Source organism: Lactuca saligna, chromosome 5, assembly GCF_052625555.1.
Source record: "Lactuca saligna cultivar CGN05327 chromosome 5, ASM5262555v1, whole genome shotgun sequence".
Lineage (NCBI taxonomy): Eukaryota > Viridiplantae > Streptophyta > Magnoliopsida > Asterales > Asteraceae > Lactuca > Lactuca saligna.
This window is the reverse complement of record NC_136421.1, coordinates 188,494,962-188,518,239: the sequence shown is the minus strand read 5'-3', so window position 1 is coordinate 188,518,239 and position 23,278 is coordinate 188,494,962. Positions and strand designations below refer to the sequence as shown.

The 23,278-nt window shown below is 35.2% G+C and overlaps 1 protein-coding gene across 1 annotated transcript; it reads right to left on the bottom strand.

The window, feature by feature from the left end:
• Positions 1 to 14,911: 14,911 nt before the first annotated feature.
• On the bottom strand, positions 14,912 to 16,161 carry LOC145046055 (uncharacterized). Its single transcript, XM_078994342.1, has 3 exons — positions 15,426 to 16,161; positions 15,216 to 15,334; positions 14,912 to 15,112 (listed from the first exon to the last, which is right to left on the bottom strand). The coding sequence occupies exons 1-3, from the start codon at positions 16,159 to 16,161 to the stop codon at positions 14,912 to 14,914; spliced, it is 1,056 nt and encodes a 351-aa protein (XP_078850468.1).
• Between the last annotated feature and the right edge of the window lie 7,117 nt (positions 16,162 to 23,278).

The window sequence follows — 23,278 nt, the reverse complement described above, 5'->3', positions numbered from 1 at the left end:
TTATAGTGAGTATCATAGTGATAGAGGTAATGAGCAGTAGTCTTAACTATACCTATTATAGTTAAATAGAATGTGGGATTGCATGTCTTTGATTTACAAAGGTATTGAATAAGGTGAAGACTTTCATATCTAACACAAATATATATGATATATAACTAAGAATTCAAGGACACTCGGGCGGATAACAGTATACCCTAAGACCAGAATCAAACAAGAACAGGAAGTAAGGCGAGCTATCGGTCCTAAGTCCTTCAAGTCTTACTTATATAAATATATTGGTGTAGATATAGTTTAAAAGAAAAGTAGTTTAAAAACAATTTGAACATAGTTTAATAACAATTTAACATAGAAAATGCGTTTGATAATTATTTAAAACAGTTTTGTTGACAAGTAGTTAAAAGTATAGAAAATCCTTTTTAATTGCAAGTTATAAATCACATATGATTGGATACTATAACTTGTTGTATTTAACTTGTATTCCCCCCCCCCCCTAAAACATTTAAAAACATTTGAAAGGTTAATTAAGGGGTATGAACTCACCTGTAGCGAGTGGATCGGGGGAAGTGTCCGATGAGTGCTTGGTGTCAAGTGAAGACTTGAACACACTTTATGACCCTAGTAACATATGAAGACATATGTATACATATAGTTAGTGATGAAAACACTAAATAAACATGTAATGACATCCTAATGCGAATAAAAACTCTTTGGTTAGGTGCTAGGAGGCTATTGGGTTGCAAGGAAGGAGTGTAAGGCCTCACTATGGAGTTTACTCCTCAAATAGGCACCTTAGGTGAGTTTGCGGTTGAGGGACCATTTCCCCCATGAGTTTAAGGCCGTAAAATCACGGGAGGAGTGTATTTGTGTGCCTTAAGGTCTCTTGTATCACTAGGAAGGGTTCTAAGGTCAATTCCAAGGCTTAAGTGGTGTTTAGGGTTCAAAACGGGCACTCCCTTGGAGTTTGCGGTCCTAGAACGACTCCTTGGGAGTTTATGGTCGTGAACCCCATGGTTTACAACCGTAAACCCTTGGATACCTCTTATTCTTCGTTTTTGATGTCCTTAGCTCACTCCTACAAGTTTCTAAGTGAAGGTCCAAGGCTAAATAGGGGGTTTATGGCTCAATTTGCATCATTTGAGAGAGTTTACGACCTAAGAGTGTTCATAGGCCATAAACTCTCTTTCAAGCCTCCAAACTTAATGTTTAATGTCTAAAACACCTTAAGGGTAAGTTCTAAGGTAGCCTCTAAGCCTAAGGAAGGGATTTGGGGGCATTTTGGCACCCTTTTAGGGGTTTACGGCCTAAGAGGGTTCTTGACCCGTAAACTCCTTATTCTTGACCTTCTTGGATGATTTTCAAGATATATGGACATGTATTGAGCGTTAGAACAATCTAGGGTGCGCGAAAACTTGCGGATTTTTAGAAGAATCGGGCCTTGTAGAGAGAGAGTAAAGAGAGAGAGAGACAGAGAGATAGAGACTAGAGTGGTAAAAAGTCTAAGTTGGTGACCACTCAACCCTTATATAGGGTTTGAGTTTGTGGCTAGGTGGAAATCTACCCGATACCGACGTTAAACGGGGCTTATGGTCGTACCCGATTAAGTGGTCGTAATTTGACTTGATTGCAACTAAAACTTTTTAAGGGAATATTGAGGGTGTTTCATGTGTTTCTAATTTGTTCCGACCCTTATGAAGTCATAATAAAAGTTCTAATTTAATTTTCCTGATCCCAAATGTTAATGGAAAAGTTTAATAAGAACGAGTTCTATTAACGGAAACGAGTTACGGTGATGGAATAAATTTAAGGTTGTCACAAGCAATAACTTGGAAAAGTTCTAAACAGGAGACTATAATTGATTTAACATGTGGATCAGAGTACATAGCAGCAACCGAAGCATCAAAGGAGGCAATATGGCTGAAGAACTTCATCGGAAACCTTGGGTTGTACCAGTTGCAAAAGAGCCTATCAGAGTACATAACAGCATGCTATTACGTGTACTCGCCTTAACCAAGGAACCAATGGATCATGGTAGATCCAGGCACGTCGACAGAAAATATCACTTCGTAAGACATGGAGTAGAAGAGGGACTCCTCGTACTAAAGAGGGTATCGTCAGAGGAGAACCCAACAGTTCCCCTTACGAAGGGACAGAGTAGGGGTAAGCACTTGCAGTACGCTAGTAGCATCGGGCGAAAGGACGGTGTTAGTTTTAATGATTTGATAGATATTTAGAAACTTCTTATAGCTAAAACGTATTTCACATTTGATGATTGAATAAAACGATTTTTATTTACAAGTAAAGTTACTATCTTATGTCAATTGATTACTATTGTTTTATTTTGCATGTTCTGACTTCCAAAAATAAAAAGATTATTCAAACTATCCACAGTCAATCATACTTTAGAAGTAGCTATTGAGGCAAGACTGTCATGAACTGGGTTGTAGAATTTCTAATGTGTTTAGACATAGAAAAAAATTTCTACAACATTCATGAGTGCTCCTAAAATAAGAGTATTGGATTAAACCCACGCTCAGATGAATCAGTTCATGAAATTTATCACGAGTTATTGTGAGACGATAATATCATATGGTCTTCCAAATAAGATATATGAGTTGTTGATTATGAGTTTGTTGTTCATTTATAGTATGAAAAAGCATCAATAACTTGATGTTATAAAATATGATATTGTGTACAATTTAACAAGTAATTAGTACAAGCATATAAGTCGAAGTTTATCTGTTCCTTTTATCCTAGGAGGACTAAAAGCAATATTTTGGGCCGTTGATGATTTTGTTTTGACTTATTTGTCGGGACCGGTCAAGACTCAATTGATGTGTTCAATTAACTTTTATGCCAAACAAATCAGAAATCAAGCAAAAAACTTATGGACAATATGTATGACTATGTTACATGTATTTCTCCGCATGATATCTTGAAGAACAAAGGATTATAAGATCCATTATCTAAAGGACACGTCACTGACTAGGTCAGAGTTCGACAACAGCTTTTGATAGCTACGATTGCTAATTAGATTTTGAATTTGCATTGGTAGTTATAGTTATTAGACTTATCCAAGTGGGAGACTGTTGGATTAGGTGTCCAAGCCCATAACTATAATTGATATGTACTTGACCTGATAGTAGCATGGTCCTTTTGGGTTGCCTTCACCAAAGCAATTTGATAGGATGGACTTTTCAGAAAGAGGTTTTTTTTTATTTATTAATATATTATATGAATAATGTATTAATTCAGAAATAATATTATTTAATTAGTATTGATCGGGAATTAATTTTGTGATCAAAAGATACTGATTAAATTTATAGGGACTGATTAGGTAAATCAATGATATTAATAGTTTGGACTAATGGTTGTTGTTGATTAGGGATGGGCTAATTCTAGTTGAAATTCCATGGAAATTTAGTCAAAAGGGCCTATCATATGGATCATTGGAATACCTAAAGGCTTAGCTTACATTAGGGTTTATGTATGAAACCCTAAGGTTTCCACACTATAAATTGAAATCCTAGCTTGCCAAAATTAACTACTCTATGAGATAGTGAAGCCATAGCCGATTTTTGTGCTCTCTAACCTCTCTCTCGTAAGCCTCCTCTTTCTTTTCGTGTTTGTGACACATTAGAGGAATCACATTTGAATTATTAATCTTTTGAAAGGCCAAGAACTACAAGCTACAAATAATAGGTATTCTTCTAACTAGTTTTTATGTTGTATTTCTCCAATTGCATGCTAGTTAGGGTATATTCTTTGGAAAATCAAATTGAATGTATAATTAGAGAAAACGTAGATCCAAAGCATCTAGGGTTGTATGTGCACTATAGGAGTGTTATAGTACTTAAAACCCAACAGAAAGCCGCACTGGATTTTGTATCATCTGAACTGCACTAGTGTTGTCATAGCTAACGCGAGCCTTTAAGAAGCTGAGACCATAGTGTTGGGTTTTGTGCATTCTAACACTCCTATGGTGTACATGCAACCCTATAAACCTTGGATCTATGTTTTCTCTATAATACATGCAAATAAGAACTTTCCAAGGCTTTAATCCTAACTAGCATATTATGAAGCACTTATACTACAAAGTACTAGTTAGATGACATACCTTTTGATGTAGCTTGATGTCTTCAAGCTTTAAGAGCTTAGCCCCAATAGTGTGGAAGCCTCAAGTGGAATCACAAATCACCAAAACACCTTGGAAGACTTTAGAGAATATGGATACTTGGTTCTCCCTAGTGAAATTGGCTAGCCCTTTTTAGTGTACCGCACTAGTGCCAATTTCACCAACCAAGGACATCTTTATATAGTGTGGAGGATTAGGGTTAAACCCTAATACCCATGACCTTTCATTTCCTAGGATCCATGGGTTAAACACTCCATGGACTATCCATGAAAGCTTAGCCCAACCTAAATGAACTTGGCCCATTCCATATATATAAGAGTCCATATTTAATTAGTTCCTTTTGAATTAATTATAAATTAATTCTTGATCAATACTAATTAAATAATATGATTCCGTAGTAATATATTAGAACTTATAATATATTAATATTAATCATAAACATACTATTCTCAAAAGATTATCCATATAAATTGTGTCGGTGAAGTGCAACCCAAATGGACCATGCCGGGTCGGGTCAAGTACATACCAAATCCATCTATGCGATCAGATTCAGCATATTCTTTCTTTAAGTTCCTTCACTTTTCTTTGATTCTTAAAACATCAACATGTGACCCAATCACATCATGTAATAAGAATCTCAGAATAGAAACTTACCAGAGTTAGATAGTGGACTTTACCTGAAGTAAAGTCAAACTTATTGACTTTGACATCCTTAGGTAAATTTGGAAGCTTCGCAACTAATGATCCTTTCTTTGGCAATATAAACATATGGACCCTTTGATAATGGTACACGGGATTATCACAAACTTAGCTTTTCTCTTTGCCATTTGGTCAACCGAGTTGACTATGGCCGCTCCCTTTCCACTGGGAAGAGAGAGCTTTACTAGATATCCAATGTCATCATTGTCAATGTCCATAAAGTTTTAGGACATTGATCTTAGCAAATAGATAAGATCATTAAGGGTCTTGTCATAGTCTGTTTCATAGGTGTTCCAAAAGAACTCACTATGTGACTTAGGAAGTAGTTGAACCACCAACTTTCTCAAGACTTTGACACCCAACTCTCCTGGCTTGTCAATATGTGACTACATCTCCAAGATGTGACCACACCTAGACCTTGCCTTGCCAATAGGGCTTGAGAGACCTTAAACTTTTCAAGAACTTGTGGGTTATGGAGAATAATCGGAGGAGGTGAAAGAAGTATGATTTCCAAGGGACATCATCTTCATTTAGGAAAGCTTGTTTCAAGAGATTTGGGAAGATCATAAATGTCTAAACCAGACATGTTATGGGAGATATTCAAGATAGTTGATTTATAGTCCTTAATATGACACCCAATATGAAATATTAAGGCTAGGACCCAACAAAATATTTTATAACTTAGAAGAGGTATGCCATAATCCAAGCTATAAAATATTTGAAGGTAGGTGAATGACGATTCACCAATTTCCACCAAGATAAACGAAATGTATTATTAGGTTTTAATTGGATTTGAAACTCCTAGATCTTTGAGATTCATTGAACTGTTCAATGGCATGTTTCAATCTCGAGTGTGCCCTTCAGGTTTTGTGACTGGGATGCCGATGAGCACAAAACAAGGTGTGAAGTAACCATGCAAATTACTTGGTACCCTTAAGTGTTTACCCCTCAATCGATGTTCCGGTTAACTACACACGCTCCATCGATACTATGATAAATATTAAGTCACCCTTTACCTACCTTGTTAAGTCCAAGTTAGTGTGCCAGTTAACCACACACGCTCCACTAACGACTTAGACAAAGTGTAAAGTGTAATTTCATGGATTAGCACCTTATTCACATTTTCCTAAGTAACTAAGATTGGGAATTATTAAGAGTTTAGTTAATTAGTATTTATCATTAATACTTTTAATGAAGGGAGAACTTTAGTCCTGTCAAACCCGTTCGGCTAACGACCCTCCACCAGTCAAGCAAGCGGTGGGTGAGAGTGGACACCCATTAAGTTGCCATTTTATAGGCAACAACCTTATACCCACCTTATAGACCGGCTTCGTGAATGAGGCGTACTAACGGTAAGACTGACTTTACTCTTATACATATATATTATTAACTTATAATATTATAAAGTATAAGCGGTTGAATTTTAACTTTTAAAATTCTAAGGGCTAACTTGGAATTAAAGTATTCATAAGAGAAAACTTTTCAAATTCCAAAACTTACGGGCAAGTTTTGAAACTATTCAAAACTAATTAATTCCATAACTTATGTGTTTAAAGTAGTTTTAATTAAAAAACTCTTCAAGTTCCATAACTTGAGGACAAGTTATGGAAGACTTTAAATTGTTTAAAGAATGTAACTTTTTCTTTATTTTGTAACTTATGGAATTAATTAAGGTTACATATTTTTTACTTAATGAAGTGACTCTTGAACCTCCATAACTTAAGGACAAGACTCTTCATTTTTTGTAACCATTGCCAACCTTATGAGTTTTAAGATTCATAAATGTGACTTTTAAGTTACATAAACACATTTTATGAACTTCTTTTAGATTAATTTGGATTAAAACCGACTGACAAATAATAGTTTTCATCAATCTAAATTAACTCATAAAACAAGATAACACAAAAAAACTCTTCATGTTCCATAACTTAAGAACAAGTTATGGAATTCTTTAAAACATTAAGACCAAGTTTTGTAACTCCATAAAAAACTTTGTATCAATTTTTTAAAACCTTTTCATATCCATAACTTATGGAGGTTTCAAAAAACTCTTTAGATCAACCTTTTAAAACTAATAAAATAATCATATCATTTTAACTTTTACTAAATTTGACCAAATTCAACTCATATAGCAAATGATTCAAATTTTACAAATAATTAGTTTTTCACAAAAACAAGAAATTATCTTAAAATTTGACAAACTTCATGTTTTTTTTTTCTTTTTTTTTCCTTCAACTTGAAAAAAAAAATACATTTGCATCAAATATAATAGAAAACAACCCATGGCTCTGTTATGAGCATTCTAACACTCCTATGGTGTACATGCAACCCTATAAACCTTGGATCTATGTTTTCTCTATAATACATGCAAATAAGAACTTTCCAAGGCTTTAATCCTAACTAGCATTTTATGAAGCACTTATACTACAAAGTACTAGTTAGATGACATACCTTTTGATGTAGCTTGATGTCTTCAAGCTTTAAGAGCTTAGCCCCAATAGTATGGAAGCCTCAAGTGGAATCACAAATCACCAAAACACCTTGGAAGACTTTAGAGAATATGGATACTTGGTTCTCTCTAGTGAAATTGGCTAGCCCTTTTTAGTGTACCACACTAGTGCCAATTTCACCAACCAAGGACATCTTTATATAGTGTGGAGGATTAGGGTTAAACCCTAATACCCATGACCTTTCATTTCCTAGGATCCATGGGTTAAACACTCCATGGACTATCCATGAAAGCTTAGCCCAACCTAAATGAACTTGGCCCATTCCATATATATAAGAGTCCATATTTAATTAGTTCCTTTTGATCACTTAATTAATTATAAATTAATTCTTGATCAATACTAATTAAATAATATGATTCCGTAGTAATATATTAGAACTTATAATATATTAATATTAATCATAAACATACTATTCTCAAAAGATTATCCATATAAATTGTGTCGGTGAAGTGCAACCCAAATGGACCATGCTGGGTCGGGTCAAGTACATACCAAATATAGTTATGGACTTAGACATTAATCCAACACATAGTCCAAGAGCTGATTCTAAATCTAGATAATATGAGCACAAAATCTTCTAGTGGCTACATATTCAGCTTCAGCGGTAGAAAAATCCACTAAAATCTTCTTCTCGATGGACCAAATCACCAGTCTATCACCCAACATTTCAGCCCCTCCTAAAGTGCTTTTTCGATAAATACCACATCCACCATTATCAAAACCAGAGTAACCCGCTATATTGAACTCAGAATCCCGAGGATATCATAAGCCAAGATTGGGTGTATGTTTTAAAGTAACGAAAGATCTTTTTAAAATGAGACTATGAGATTCCTTAGTATATGCTTGATATCAAGCACATAATATGCAGTAGAACACAATGCAGGGTGACTAAAAATAGGATGGAACAGTGATCCTATCATCACTCAATACAGGGTTGCCTTTACATCAACGCCAGTTGGATCAACCAAGATAAATGTTGGTGAAGACATTGGAGTCTTTGTTGTTTTTGTTGGATTAGTGTCTAAGCTCGTAACTATATTTGGTATGTACTTGACCCGGTTGTGCATGGTCCTTTTGGGTTGCCTTCACCAAAGCAACTTGACAAGGTAATTTAAAGAGAGAGAGAATATTATCATTTATTAATATATTATAATAATAATATATTAAAGGAGAAATCATATTTATTTAATTAGTATTGGTCATAAATTAATTAAGAATTAATTTGGTGACTAAAAGAGATTAATTAAATAAAGGGGTATAAACAGTCAAATGTATGATAGTTAAGTTTTAGGCTAAGGAAACCTAATGGACTTAAGGGGGAACGAAATTACGATGGGGATCCATCATATTTTCGTCCAAGGCCCTATTCCAGAAGGTTCCTTGGGCTGCTTGGTGACTAAGTTATCCATTAGGGTTTAGATTGAAACCCTAGCAGCCTACAAGTATAAATAACACCCCTATGTTATGAAAAACCACTACACTTGATTCCAAGAGAACCCTAGGGCTGATTTTAGCATCTCTCAACCTCTTTCATATTGCCTTCTTTTTTGTGGGGTTTGTGAACCATTAGAGGAGTTACAATTGTGACTCTAAGCTCAAGATTAAGAAGACTACAAGGATTTCAAGCTATTTGAAAGTGGTAAACACTTAGATCTATTCTTATTATGTTAATTTTGAAATATATATATGATAGATCTAGGGTTGCGAGTATTGGATTCAAAGCATGTACAATAGAGAAACCTAGATCCAAGCATTAGGGTTTGTATGAGCACATAGGGTTGTTCTTTTGCATAAAACCCATCAGTGGTATCAGATCCATGATTGGTTTCAATTGTATATGATTTGTTAATATATTATATGAATAATATATTAATTTGGAATTATATTATTAATTAGTATTTAATCATAAATTAATTTAGAATTAATTTTGGGATTAAAGGAACTGACTGAAAGTGTAGGGGATATTTTGTAATTATTCAATAGTTGAAGCTTTGAGCCATTGGATCACCTTTATTAATGCATGAACGAAAATCCTAGAAGGATCTAGAAGTTTTCGTCCAAGGGCTTAAGGAAAGGAGTCCATGGACTTGCTTAGGTCCTAAGCTAAGGGATTAGGGTTTACACCTTGAAACCCTAGTTAACCTTAAGTATAAATAGCACCCTAAAGCACTATGGTTTCTTCCAACCCTTGGGGAACACTAAAAGGGACGAAATCTAGGGTAAGATACCCTTCTCTCCTCTCTCCCATATTCATCCTTTCACCTAGTGTGTTTGTGAGCAATTTGAGGTACTACACTTGTGGTACATGCTTTCAAGAGCTAAGGAGATTCAAGGAACTAGTTGTTATTTCTATATAACAACAAAAGGTATGTATTCTATTCTTTTATGTGGATTTAGAAAATAGTACTAGCATGCTAGGTTTCTTTTTGTGTTCATAAAGTTGTATAACTAATAGTGAAAACATTGATCCAACTCTAGGGTTTCATGCCCACATAGGATTGTTTGTACAAAACCCATTAGTGGTATGAAAGCCATTAGTTTTTGTTTTCAATTAGCGTTATTCAAATCTATGAACTTGACATATTAGGGTTTATGGCTAATAAACCCTGGAGGCTTCATTTTCAAAATTTTTGGTAAGATTTCCTAAACCTTTTTCTTTGGCCCTAAGATTTCGATTTTAGGGTTGTCTAACCCTAGAATTTCGAAATTGCCTCTTTACCCATTATTGGATCCTAAATTTTAGGGACTTAGATATTGCCATATCTTGTAATTATCCCTTAAATGTTTAAATTTGGTAATTAAAGATTTTGAATATTCCATCCCATCATTTTGAATTCTATGGGATTTAAGGGATTAGGTTAAATTAATTGTTTAATTTAAAAGATATCTTTACCAAAGTAAAATATAATTGTCAAATTAATTAGATAATCATTTCCTTATATGATAAACTTGATTTATTTGAATTATTTGATAGATTATCTTGCAAGAAATTGAATTAGGTCATACTTAGATAATTACTAATTAATTAGTTAATTATTATTATTTGTAATTTGATCTAGAATGTTCTTGCTTATGTTTTGAAAAGTTTCAAAAACTTGCCCTCAAGTTTTGGAATTTAAATTGTTTGATTAAAAGGTTTAATTTTGAAAAAGTCTAAATTCTAAAACCCTAATTTTGAAAAGTTCAAAATACACCCTTATGGTTTTATTAAATTAATTAAGTGTATAATTAAAAGAGAGTTAATAAATCCATAATGATATGGTTTATATTTAATTAAATTAAAAGTGTACTAAAATTAAACCACCTAGTATTTTAAAAGTGTAAAATACACCCTTATACTATGTATAACATTAAAAGTCTAATATTATATATGTAAAACTTAAATGCTAGTCTTACCGTTAGTAGGCCTCATTCACGAAGCCGATCTATAAGGGCGGTATAAGGTTATGGCCTATAAAATGGTCGTTTAATGGGTGTCCACTCTCACCCACCGCTTCCTTGATTGGTGGAGGGTCATTAGCCGAACGGGTAGGATAGGGAAAACCTTTTCCATTAAAAGTATAATGAAGTATAAAGTAACAAAATGTTTTTTACAAATTCTCAATCTTATTTTCTTTAGGCAAAGGTGAATTGATGCAATTCCATGAAATTACACTTTGTGCCCTTGTGAAGACGTTAGTGGAGCTCGTGTGGTTAACCGGCACACTATGTGGTTCTAAGCAAAGGTAGCAAAGGGTGACTCAATGTTTGTCATAGTTTGTAGGAGCGTGTATGGTTAACCGGCACATCGAATAGGTGACTGTAACATTGGGGGCACCATGTAAGTTTGCATGGTTATTCACACCCTGTTTTGTGATTCTCGGCATCCCAGTCACAAATCGAGGGGCATATCGATATTTAAACATGCCATTGAAAAGTTCAATGAATCTCAAAGGATCTAGGAATTCTCAATAGATTTAAAACATAAATTTCTTTTTCGTTTTTCATGGTGGAAAATTGGTAAATCGTCAATTACCATCTTCTGTCACCTGCAAAAATGAAACAACTCAAAGCCACCAGCTTTCATGTCTTCATGTCCGTTTATCACGCACCTGAGGTTAGTCTCTTGCTATTATTAGAATAAGGCTAGTCAAGATAAATCATGGGTGCTATTGAGATGCTTAAACGTGAGCTTAAATAACGACTCATGCCCCTTTATACCGAACCTAGTACCAGTTGTATGTGTCCTACAGCGAATGACAACACATTTTCTTGTAACCGACTCTCAAACCGGCCTTCTACGTCTTCACAAGCTCTCTGCTCCGAGACCATATGTAAGTGCATTAAAAAAACATCAAAACAATCTGATGTTGTTTTGTGAGTGCTAGCTTGAAGTCACTGATCAAACACCGGACAAAAAAGAAGTAAAGAAAACAGAGAAAATCAAAAGAAAAATTACTTGGAATACAAGAATATATTACAACAAGACTTCAAACTTATTTAAGATTAAACTAAACATGGTCCCTTATTTATACTAATAAAATTAGACTACTAATCTAACACAAAAACTACATAAAAAGAATGTTTCCTAAAATAAAATATCAATTAATCCAATATTCTTCCCCTTAATTCATAAATAATCCAACAGTGCTAGATGTTTTTGAATGACTGATAGATTTTTTGAGTGGAAAAGAAAATCATTGTAACCGACTTTTATATAAATGTTAGCGTTTAGAGTGAAAAAAAATATTTGCTATCAATGTTAGTTTTTTAGTAAAAAAAATTATCTAATATGTCTTTTAGGTATAGTGTTAGATTTTTAGTGAAAATAATCTAACTCCTAGGTGTAGTGTTAAGGTTTTGATGTTAAGGTTTCCAAAAGGATCATTATATCTCTTTTTTGTTTTTAGCGATAGAACAGAAGTTCAGAAAATAAATGGCTTAAAATGGTTCCTAGATGATGTTCTTGATGAGGTATAAAGCTATGTTTGGCGTACTAGCTATTAGCTGAAAAGCTAGCTGATAGCTGGGAAGCTAGCTGATAGCTGGGAAGCTAACTGTTAAATAAAAAGTTAACTGATAGCTGAAAAACTAGCTGATAAAAACTAATATTTTGTAAAACTAGCAAAAAATTAGTTGAAAAATATGAAATAACATAAAATGGCATTTAAAAAAAATATGTTTTTATAATTAATTAATGGGTATATTTGGAAAAAATTTTAAAAACTCTTAAAAAGTTAGTTCAAAGTTATGTTTGGCGTATTAGCTTAAAAACTAGTTGTAAGCTGGAAAACTAGCTGTTAAATAAAAAGTTAGCTGATAGCTGAGAATCTAACTAATAAAAAATAATGTTTGGTAAAATTAGCTGAAATGCTAACTGAAATTTATAAAATTAAATAAAATGACATGTAAGAGTATGTGTTTGTATAATTAATTAATGGGTGTGTTTCAAAATTATAAAAAAAAAAAAAAAAAAAAACAAAACAAAACAAAAAAAAAAACAAAAAAAAAAAACTCATAAAAAACTAGTCTAAGTAGGTTTTTAAGATAACTTATAAGTTATTTTTTGGCTTACAAAACACGACAACATAAAACAGCTCGAAAAATAAGCTAGTTGTAGCACACCAAACACAACCTAAAACGAGAAAATCACAACCCTAAAGATGTTGAAATTAACATCCAAAAAATACAATAAGGTAAAAGTTTAAAAAGTTTCACACATAAACGTCCATAATACCAAATAAAGAAAGTCAAAGGACCTCAAGATATAGAACGGAGAGTCGGTTATAGCCTTGTAGGTCAAAGAAGAAGACACGGCCACAGGGCGCACGAGGAATAGAAATAAAAAGGGAAAGGAACAAACAGAATGATCAGCGTGTGAGCCGCACGAGGGGAGATCTCTCTTTGAAAACAAGTTTCAGAAAGCGCACTCTGCCCCCCTCATCTTTTAATTTTTTTTTAATTAATTTTTCCTATCATTTATAATAATTTAATAACACAATAGAATAGAATATTTAAAAATTCGGTTTACCCACCACTACATGTGCTTTATGTATTTTAAACCTTCATAGCATATGATTTTGCTCTGTTTGTCTCTTCATTCAATGTCAAATTGTGAATTGACACCACCCTTGTACTTTTATAATAATAAATTTTTTTTGGGTCGAATCTAGTGTGGCAACATTAAATTTAACATACTTGTCATAAAAACTTGACTCAAAACTTTAACGTGATTTGAAGTACACGGTGTCATCACTTCTTGTGACCCACTTAACCCTAAAACCAAAGCAAGCACATGTTAAGATTACTTTTTGAGTTTTTGGACAACCTATATAGTTTTTAACCGCTTACAATTATAGTAACTTGTTAGCTACAATTTACCTTTAGGCCAACTAACAAACACTAAACTCGATTCGCATACTAAAATTTTCAAATTCAATAATAATACACATTCCAAACAAACATATAATCTTCAGCTGTTCAGCACATTTGCACACTGTTTCATCACTTCTTTTGACCAACTAACCCTACAACCAAAGCAAGCACATGTTAAGATTACTTTTTTATTTTTTTGGAGCAACTATATATAGTTTTTTACCGCTTGCAAATATAGTAACTTGTTAACTATAATTTACCTTGAGGCCAACTAACAAACACTAAACTCGATTGGCATACTAAAATTTTAAAATTTGATCGTAATACACATTTCAAACAAACATGTTGCTGTTTATCATGCAAATTGTGTACTTAACAACGCCCTTAACAAGGTTGATATTTTACGCAATATCATAGCATTTTGATCTATGATTTGATATATTGGAAAATAAATGATACTTAATATGCTTTCAAATGAAATTTTGTAGATAATTAAACCCATACTGGAGCATATTAGGAAGCTAGAAGAAGCATATAAGGACCAAAAAGAAGATATGGACCAAAAACGAAGAATGTGGCGCGTCAACCAATACGTGCATCGTGTACGTAAGACAGGGGCGGACGCAGGATTTCATAGTAGGGGTTGCACGGGAAAATTAGGGGTTGCTCGATAGAAGAAAAAATAAAAAAATTTAAAAATTTTGAAAACTTTTCCACTGCGGCCGGAAAATTTAGGGTTTGTCGGTGCCACCCTGGAACCCCCCTAAATCCACCCCTGACGTAAGAAATGGAGACGTCAACTGAAATGTGGATTGATACTAAAACATGACACGTCCAACATACCTACACAAGACGTTTGTTGTCGGCAAGGTTTTAAAATACGGAATCGGGCCTCAAGGCGTTTACCCCTCGCTTCACGAGGCGTAAGCCTCGAGGCAAAACGAGGCGTAAGCCTCGAGGCGGAATAAAATAATAATAATAATATATTGTATTAATCATAAAAAACATACTAAAGTCCAATTTCAAACATAAAAGTCTTACTTAATGTCACCATCCTAAAAATAAAAAGATACTAAAATTCATAATAGTCTTCAAATCATGCCTAATTAGTAAAAACAAGCGCATAATAGTTTTCAAATCAAACCAAATCAACATAAACGAAGGTCATCATCATCTTCCGTTTGACCATCGAGCTCATCATCTTCATCAACCAGATTTAGTTGAACACCGTTCCTACTTTTTGAACTATAACATGCACTTGTTCATCAACCAGATTTAGTTGACCATCGAGCTCATCATCTTCATCGGTTCCAACTTCTTCACTATTCTCATCATCTTCAATACTTGGGTCGGCTAACCATTCATCATCAGATGGCAATTCCTCAACAATTAAGGGATCATCATCCTCTCCTAGCTTCTTCTTTGAGACAAACTTTTCTCTTCAACTTCTTGTTGTACCTAATGTACAACAAGCTATTCATTTTACTCGTAGTCAACGGGTTCCTTCTCTTTGTGTGTACTTGATTAAATGTACTCCAATTCCTTTCGCAAGCTGAAGCGGAACAAGTTAGACCCAATATTTTTCTTGCAAACATCATGAGCTCAGGCACAGTCTTTCCAAAGTTATCCCACCATTCAACTACATAAATAAACAAAAAACCAAATTCATATTAGTATAATATTTAATAATAATTGAAAAATGTATATATAATTAGACTTCTAGTTTATACCCGGAGGCCGTTTAAGGTATGATGTTAAAGCCGCATTATATCCAAACAACCCTCTCTTGTACATAAACTCATCGAGCTGTGAATCAACCTTTTCATTAGTTTCTTGATCTAAGAGTCTTTCGATGCACCTATACAAACCCATTTTTATCTCGGGATGTCGGGAAACATCGGGACTCCACCTATAGCGCGGGTTCAAGAAATAAGTTGTTGCATGCAAGTCACGGTGCATTTGATTCTCCCATTTTTCATCAATAATGTCCCATATTTCCTTATAAGAGCCCACATCCCCATCAAAATTTTTGGCAATCTTTTCCTTGCATTCATCCATAGCACCATAAATATAAGCCATTGCCGGTTCTTTTTCACCATCAACAAGTCTCAAAACATGAACCAGAGGCTTTGTGGTTTTCATAGAATAAACCACACTTGGCCAAAAATAAACTTCATCCATGACAATCTTCTTGACAGCTATTCCATCCGACTTCTTAACCCAAGCACAATTTGACCACTCAGTTGAAACAAACATCTGTTGTAATGGTTGTTTCAACTTGTACATGCTTTCTAGTGTCAAAAATGCAGTGGCAAATCGGGTAGCAGCAGGGCGAAGAAGATCTTTCTTTGCAAACTGTCTTGCTAAGCTCAAAACCCATTGATGGTTATGAATAAAATTGCTTACTTTTTTCGCCTTAAGTAAAGCATTTTTGTTTTGTGGCAACCCTCCAATCTTCTCAAGCATCAAATCTATGCAATGAGCAGCATACGGAGTCCAATATAAATGTTTTCAATTCTCCATCAACAAAGTACCAGCAGCTTTTTATGCGCTTGCATTATCTGTGATCACTTGAATGACAATATCTTCACCGATTTCCTCAATAACACCATCAAGTAGCTCGAACAACTTTTGTGCATTTTTTATACAATTTGACATGTCAACAGTTTTCAAAAAGACTGTCCCATATTGATTGTTCACAAGAAAGTTAATCAAACTTCTGTTTCTAATATCGGACCAGCCATCTGATAACAATGAAACTCCTGTTTGCTTCCATGTAGCTTTTATGTCATCAACAAATGTAGTGGTTGTCTTGACTTCTTCTTTTAAAATCCAAGTGCCCAACTCGCGTGCTGAAGGAGGTTTTAAGTCACGACCATAATCACCAATTAAACGCACCATATTTACAAAAGTTGGACTCGATGCAATATTAAATGGCATCCCATTCTCATAAAAGCATCGCCCAATATCCAAGCAAACTCTATTGCGGTGTTCTTTAGCTTTCGTTGGTGTCATCTTCTCAACCGCTACTGTCCCTTGGTCATCATCAAGTGGAATCGCCATATAATGGTCTATCGGGCCTCTAACCCCCTTAGTGCTAACACTAGGACTAGAATTTGCACCTATAACATTATTATTGCTATTGCTCATATGGTATGATCCACAACCCACATTTTCCTCAAAATTACGTTGCTTAGTGAATTTCTGATCTTCATATGCTTTTAGATATTGTTTCATTTCTTTCTTTACTATGTCGGGCACGTTTAAACAAGGTGCAACATCTTTTCGTGATCTAGCAAGATGTTACTTCATTCGTTTTACCCCCCTTTGATGACCTTGCTACAATAGTTACACTTGAGATATTTGTAACCTTTTTTGGCACCCTCTCCAGGTACTTGTACCTCTTCACTATGATCCCAAGTTGGATCATTTCGTGCTCCTTTAAACGCCATTTTAAGTCCAAAACTTAATAAATATTCTGCAATAAAGTGAGTGTACAAAAGCATTACAGGGAGAAACTACCAAACTGATAACACTATGTTGCCTAATTCGAGTTGTGTAATTACCAAAAGGAGAGTGTAATTGCCAAAAGAAAAGAAGATACAAACTCATGAAAACACAGTAAAGTGGATACAATTTCCAATTTTTTTCTAACCTTTGATTTGAAGCAGTCAAGAGTCAAGCAACCTTCAAGAAGTCTAACTTCAATTTCAACTCAGTACCTTCGGATTTTGATGCAGAAGTGGGGAACAATTTCAATTTTAACTCACAAGTTGATGACCATGTTCGATTTGGGTAACAACAGTGTGACAACCCGAAATTTCCATTCTGTACAAACTATATCACTTCAATAGAAGTTATAGCAGTCATAGTTAATTTTTAGACTTTTTCGTGTAAGTTTGAGTGATTAAGGGTTTACACTTCAGGAAATATCAGGAGAGTGGGTGCACTAGGGTTTTGTGCAACACTATTATTCCAACACTCTATTATATTAGAGATCATTTCAGGAATAACAATAGTTTCTGCCAAAAATATCTCAGGATTATAAATAGAATTCTGAACCAAATTCATTCATTATTCGCATTTCCGACTAGAGAAAAGCCATTTTCTCTCTCACGGATCTTCGGGTTTTTATACCAAAACGTGAATAACTCTTTCTAGTAATGTTAGAAAGCTTTATATGTGTTCATAACATGATTTAGAAGGCTAAATCACTAGATTTAGGAGTTTACTCCCCAAGGTGTTCTTGGGCGGTAAACTCCCAAAACCGAGCCTAAACTGTCCCCCGTGGTATACTACTGCCTTGGACTTATATAGAAGTGTATTAGCGACATGAAATCAAGCAAGAACCACCCAAGTTTAGGAGTTCATGGCCCAAGAATATCTTAGGCCGTAAACTCCAAATTCATGCTCAAAATGGTGCTTTTAAGGCACCTAAGGCCTTAGACTTTTACCTAGATTTGTTCCCAATAAATCAAGGGCCTTAAACACAACAAAATCACCTTACAAAGTGAGTTTACGGCCATGACATGGTTCATGGGCCGTAAGCTCATTAAAGGGGCACCAAAGTGTGTCAAGGGTCTTCATATGCTTGGAATAAAAGCCTAGAACCTATACCACTTGTGCATGAGACTTGAAATCATCCAAAACACCCATCCTTAAGAGTTTACAGCCGTAAACTCTAAGGGAAATGGTGTTAAGGCTGTAAACTCCTCAAAGGAGTGTTTCTAGGTCTTAAACCCTTCCAAGAATTTAACCACCAAGTTGGAATAATTCTAGGAATCATTTGGAACTTCAAAACACACAATACCCCCATGGTTGGGAGTTTACGGCCGTAAACTCAAGAGTTTACAACCGTAAACTCCATGTGTGTTAGTATTTGAAGAGTAAACACATATATGGGTTCCCTTGGAACCCTAAACACAAGTGCCTTGTCCCATAATGGCTTAGATGAAATCCTTAGGGCTTAAAACACTTATATAAAGTGTTTATTATGTTCTAGGATGTTTTAACATTATCAATTAGTAATTTAAGACTAATTGAGTGCATATATGTGTGATTATATGTTCATTACGATCGTAGTGTGTGTACAAGTCCTCACTTGACACCTAACAATCCTACACCGTCCAATTCATCCAAATCACCATCTACAGGTGAGTTCATACCCCTAATCAATTTTTTAAATGATTTTAAATGCTTTAATTGGGGGGGGGGGATACAAGTAGAAAACAACATGTTATTAAATCATCTATATGTATTTTATAACTGTGTTTTCATTCAACAGATTTCACATACTACAAAATGTGATGCATGATATGGTTTTCTATCTTTAAAATACCTTGTTATCAAATGTATTACTTTTGAAATGTTTATTAAAATGACATCAAGTCACTTTATTGTTTGTTCAAAAACCCTTGGATGCCTTACAAAACCATTTTTACATTCTTGAACTAAACTATGCATGTACACTTATATTGTATATATGTACTGATGTTATAGTTTACATCTTTCATTTAGATTCCCACACCCTTGAGTAGTAAGAGTGTATAAACCTACTTGATCAACCAATTACATTTCAGTAAATTATCATAAGGATAATTTGAAGTTATCAAAGATTATTCCTATTACAAGGAATCACACAAGAGTCAGTTCATTCATGAATCTATACCAGTACATTACCTGATACATGAGTACATATACATATGCTTACCTGATACATGAACATGTTTACATATACTTACCTGACACATGAACACACATACATGAATACCATATATGAACACTATTACGTAGATGCATTATCCTGTATTCACTTACCTGGATACTTGTACTTAGAACTACGAGGATGATTTATTAGTACTTTCGTGTAAATTATCATTCCTATCCCGGTTCAATCGGATATCTCGGCGGGACTTACCATTCTGAACCCCACTGATTAGCACCAGTGGTCGATGACCATCTATGGAGGTCTAAGGTTACTATTTATATTAGGAAGATCGATAACCGGGGCTAACCCCTCCACCCACCTGCTGCTGCTATAGAGGACAAGTGGACAATCTTCGATTGTTCATAAGGTTATACTTTTTGCTTATTGTGATGTTGTGTTACTCCTAGTACCCAGCGATGACACTTACATTATTACTTTCTGGACAATCTTCGAATGTTCATTAGGTTGCATTTTTCGCTTAACGCGATGTTGTGTTAGTCCTAGTACCCAGTGACGACACTTACAGTAGTACATTTTCGTGTTTACTTTATTTTGTGATACTTTCACATAAACGAAACATTCGGGTCTTGGTAGAAGACTACATCTCACACTGATAGAAAATAAGGGATTTTCTAGGGCTTTTCATACTTACCTCAACATTTTCATTTAAAGATTTACATGACTTTTAAAACAGCTTTTCAAAGAAATTCAATGACACTTAAATACTTATGAATTCACCAGCTTTAAGTTGATACTCTCTTTCAAAATAACTTGTATTTTCAGGTCATCAGTAGACAGGTACGGTGGCCAGGTTTTGAGAAGACGGAGCAGAAAAGTCTCGTCTTTTATTTTGATTATATTTTTGGTGTCTTATTACAATGAAAGAACACATATGTATTAAAACTTTACTTATAATGAAATGGATGATGTTCTTGCTTGTTTACTATTTTACACTGTTGTGATACTGTACATGACGTCCTCCATCCCTGAACGTTTCCGCCGTTCGTGGTTTTGGGATGTGACAAACAGTTAACAAGGGGAGTAAGAAGAAACGAGAAGAGAAAAGAAAGAAGAAACGATAAGAGAAAAGAAAGAAGAAACGGGAGAATAAGGAGTGACGGCTGGAGAAAAATTAGGTCAAGTAAAGATATCATGTGATTTCTAAGGTCAAAAAGTCAAAAAAAAAAACAGAACGCCTCTTACGCCTCGCCTCGGAACGCCCCGCCTCGGACTGCTTTTCACCGCCTCAAAAGACTGAGGTGTGCGCCTCATTCTCACCCTAAGAAGAGTAGCCTCAGAATTGGTTTTCGTCCGCCTCACCTCAAGGCGCGCCTCGAGGCGTACGCCTTGACCGATTTTTAAAACCTTGGTTGTCGGTTCGGAAAGTCTACATATAAGGCAATATTCGACCTCCTTGGAGAGAAGAGACATATGAACAATCATATTTTGACGACAACAAACCTTTTTATAAGCGATTTTAAATTTGGAGATCAGAATTGAAGTTGCTTTTTGAAGATTTATGAATGAAATATGTAACATCCCCCTCTAACATATATCACAATATAGTCTGCTTTGGGCTACCGATGCGAAAACTTCTCAGTGGGTCAACCATCCCTGAATTGCCCTTGTCTGGGCACACTTAACTGCATAGTTCTTATGGGATTTGCTGTCCTCAAGTCTTTAAAACGCGTTGTGAGAAGGAAGGTATCCACACCCCCTTATAAGGAAATGTTTCGTTCTCCTTCCAAACCGATGTGGGATCAGGTGTATCACACCTTCACCCTTATTATAGGTTTCGACATCCCCATTAAACACATCGACATGTTCCCTAGCTCTAATACCATTTGTAACATCCCCCTATGACACATGTCACAATACTGTCCGCTTTGGGCTCCCGCGCAAAAGTTGATGGGTTTTGAGCATTAGAACATTCCTATGGTGCACATGCAACCCTAATTGCTTCGGATCTAGGTTTTTTTCAAGTTATATACGCAAATTAATTTTCCAAAGCAAGAACCCTAAGTCTACGATATAATATCGAAATCTAAACATATTTGGGTTAGAAGAATACATTTCTTGTTGATTGCTTGATCTTGACCTTCAAGAGCTTAGTGCCTCAATTGATGTACCTCTAATGGAGTCACAAACACCACTTAGCAATGGATGAACAAGAGAGCGAGGTGGAGTGAAAGACTCCAACTTTCATATTTTTGAAAGACCCAAACTTTCATACTTCAAAATATTATTACTCCAAAACATGCTACTTGCATATTCATAAAAGCAATATTTTACATTGATAAAGGGATTACAAACTACTGGACACAAACCGACTATTACAAGTGTTATATATATTACATAACTACCCAGGATACTGTAATTTATACAAACATCAACTGAAGTACAAAAGTACTATTACAAACTATTCTAAATCTTTCAACAGTATGTGATCATACTAGTTACTTATCACCTGCAATTGTTAAACATTGATAGGGTAAGTGGTGACGCTTAGTGAGTTCAATAATAGATACAATACAACGTTATGCCATATATATACTTCAATGTGGCAAAAGCAAAGAGGAACAACAAGACATATGTGAAATCATGTGACAAGCGTTCATATCAATCAAAGACTTTATTCAAAGATATACTTTTCAATGCTTGATATACATCAATAAAACTTTGGCCCAAATGGCGTAGAAGACATGCAATTTTTGATTAACATCTTGTTAGATTTAAGGCTTATAGTCCTGTCTAACCATTTGCCAATGCCATAGAATAGAAGTCATTCTCTTACGGAGACATGTTCTACATGGCCAGAGGCTACGTACCAGTACCAATGTGAATCTAAGTCCTTTCACTGATCACATGGTCAAAGGTATTACATTTGCTATAAACATAGCGAATAAAATGACGACGGAAAATAACTCAGAATAATAACACTGAAAAGCACATAACACATATAACACATAACATACAATTGTTCCTATATATTTAACTCACCTTAAGTTAACCGGGGGTTAAAATAGTAATTTGGACAACACTTCGGCTTTAAATATGACTTTCTATGTTGAAAACCGGGAGCTCAATTGAAAATCGGGCTCTGAGAAGGTAGGGCTTCAAAACTGAAAAGATAACATTTTCGAGCTTCTCGGGAGCTTCGGGATGTGTTTCGGGTGCTAAAATTGATACTGGGGCTTCGGGGAAAGTCAAAATATTGAAAATATGGATTTCGGGGTGAAAAATGGCAAAATTCCAAAACTACCCGGAAAATCTCACATGCCTTCTTTTTATAGGGGCGAGGATGCGAGCGTCGGATCCGAGAAGAGGAGTCAGCGAGACAGATGGAAGAAAGGGAGAGAGACACGCAAGGGGGGGAAGGGCGAGTCAGCAGTGAAGGGGTACGCGGCAGTAGTAGGGCGAAGTAGGTGGCGCTGCGAGGCGAGGCCACGAGGCCGCTGCGAGGCTCGAACGTAGCATCAGCAAAACGGAGCACGTGGCTCGTATGCGAGAGGAGGCGGCGGTGGCAAAGCGAGGCTCGAACACACGTGCGACATGCGTCACTCTTTGGACGTGCCACGACTCCGGTGATGTTGCTGCTTCGTGCGAGGTGACGTGGCCTGACACTATTCATGCAAGATTTCTTGGATTTTGAGCCCCGAACTTCTAAAATCCATAACTTTCGCATACGAGCTCCGTTTCTGAAATTATTTATATGCACGCGTAGCTAAAATTACATTCTACAACTTTCGTTTAGACTTCGTCGGCTAATTTTGAATTTATTTTTAATATTATTATTTTTAACAGACCGGGACAGGAAAATCCGTTAAAAATTCATAACTTCTTCATCCGATATCTGTTTTCGTCAGACTTTCTACT

Excerpts from the sequence above, each read along its gene's own strand:
- LOC145046055 (XM_078994342.1), bottom strand. The coding sequence starts at position 16,161 with ATGCTTGAGAAGATTGGAGGGTTGCCACAAAACAAAAATGCTTTACTT. Across the intron at positions 15,335-15,425 it reads ATACCTTAAACGGCCTCCGG|TTGAATGGTGGGATAACTTT; the intron begins GTATAAACTAGA and ends TTATTTATGTAG. Across the intron at positions 15,113-15,215 it reads ATTGGAGTACATTTAATCAA|AAGCTAGGAGAGGATGATGA; the intron begins GTACACACAAAG and ends GTCTCAAAGAAG.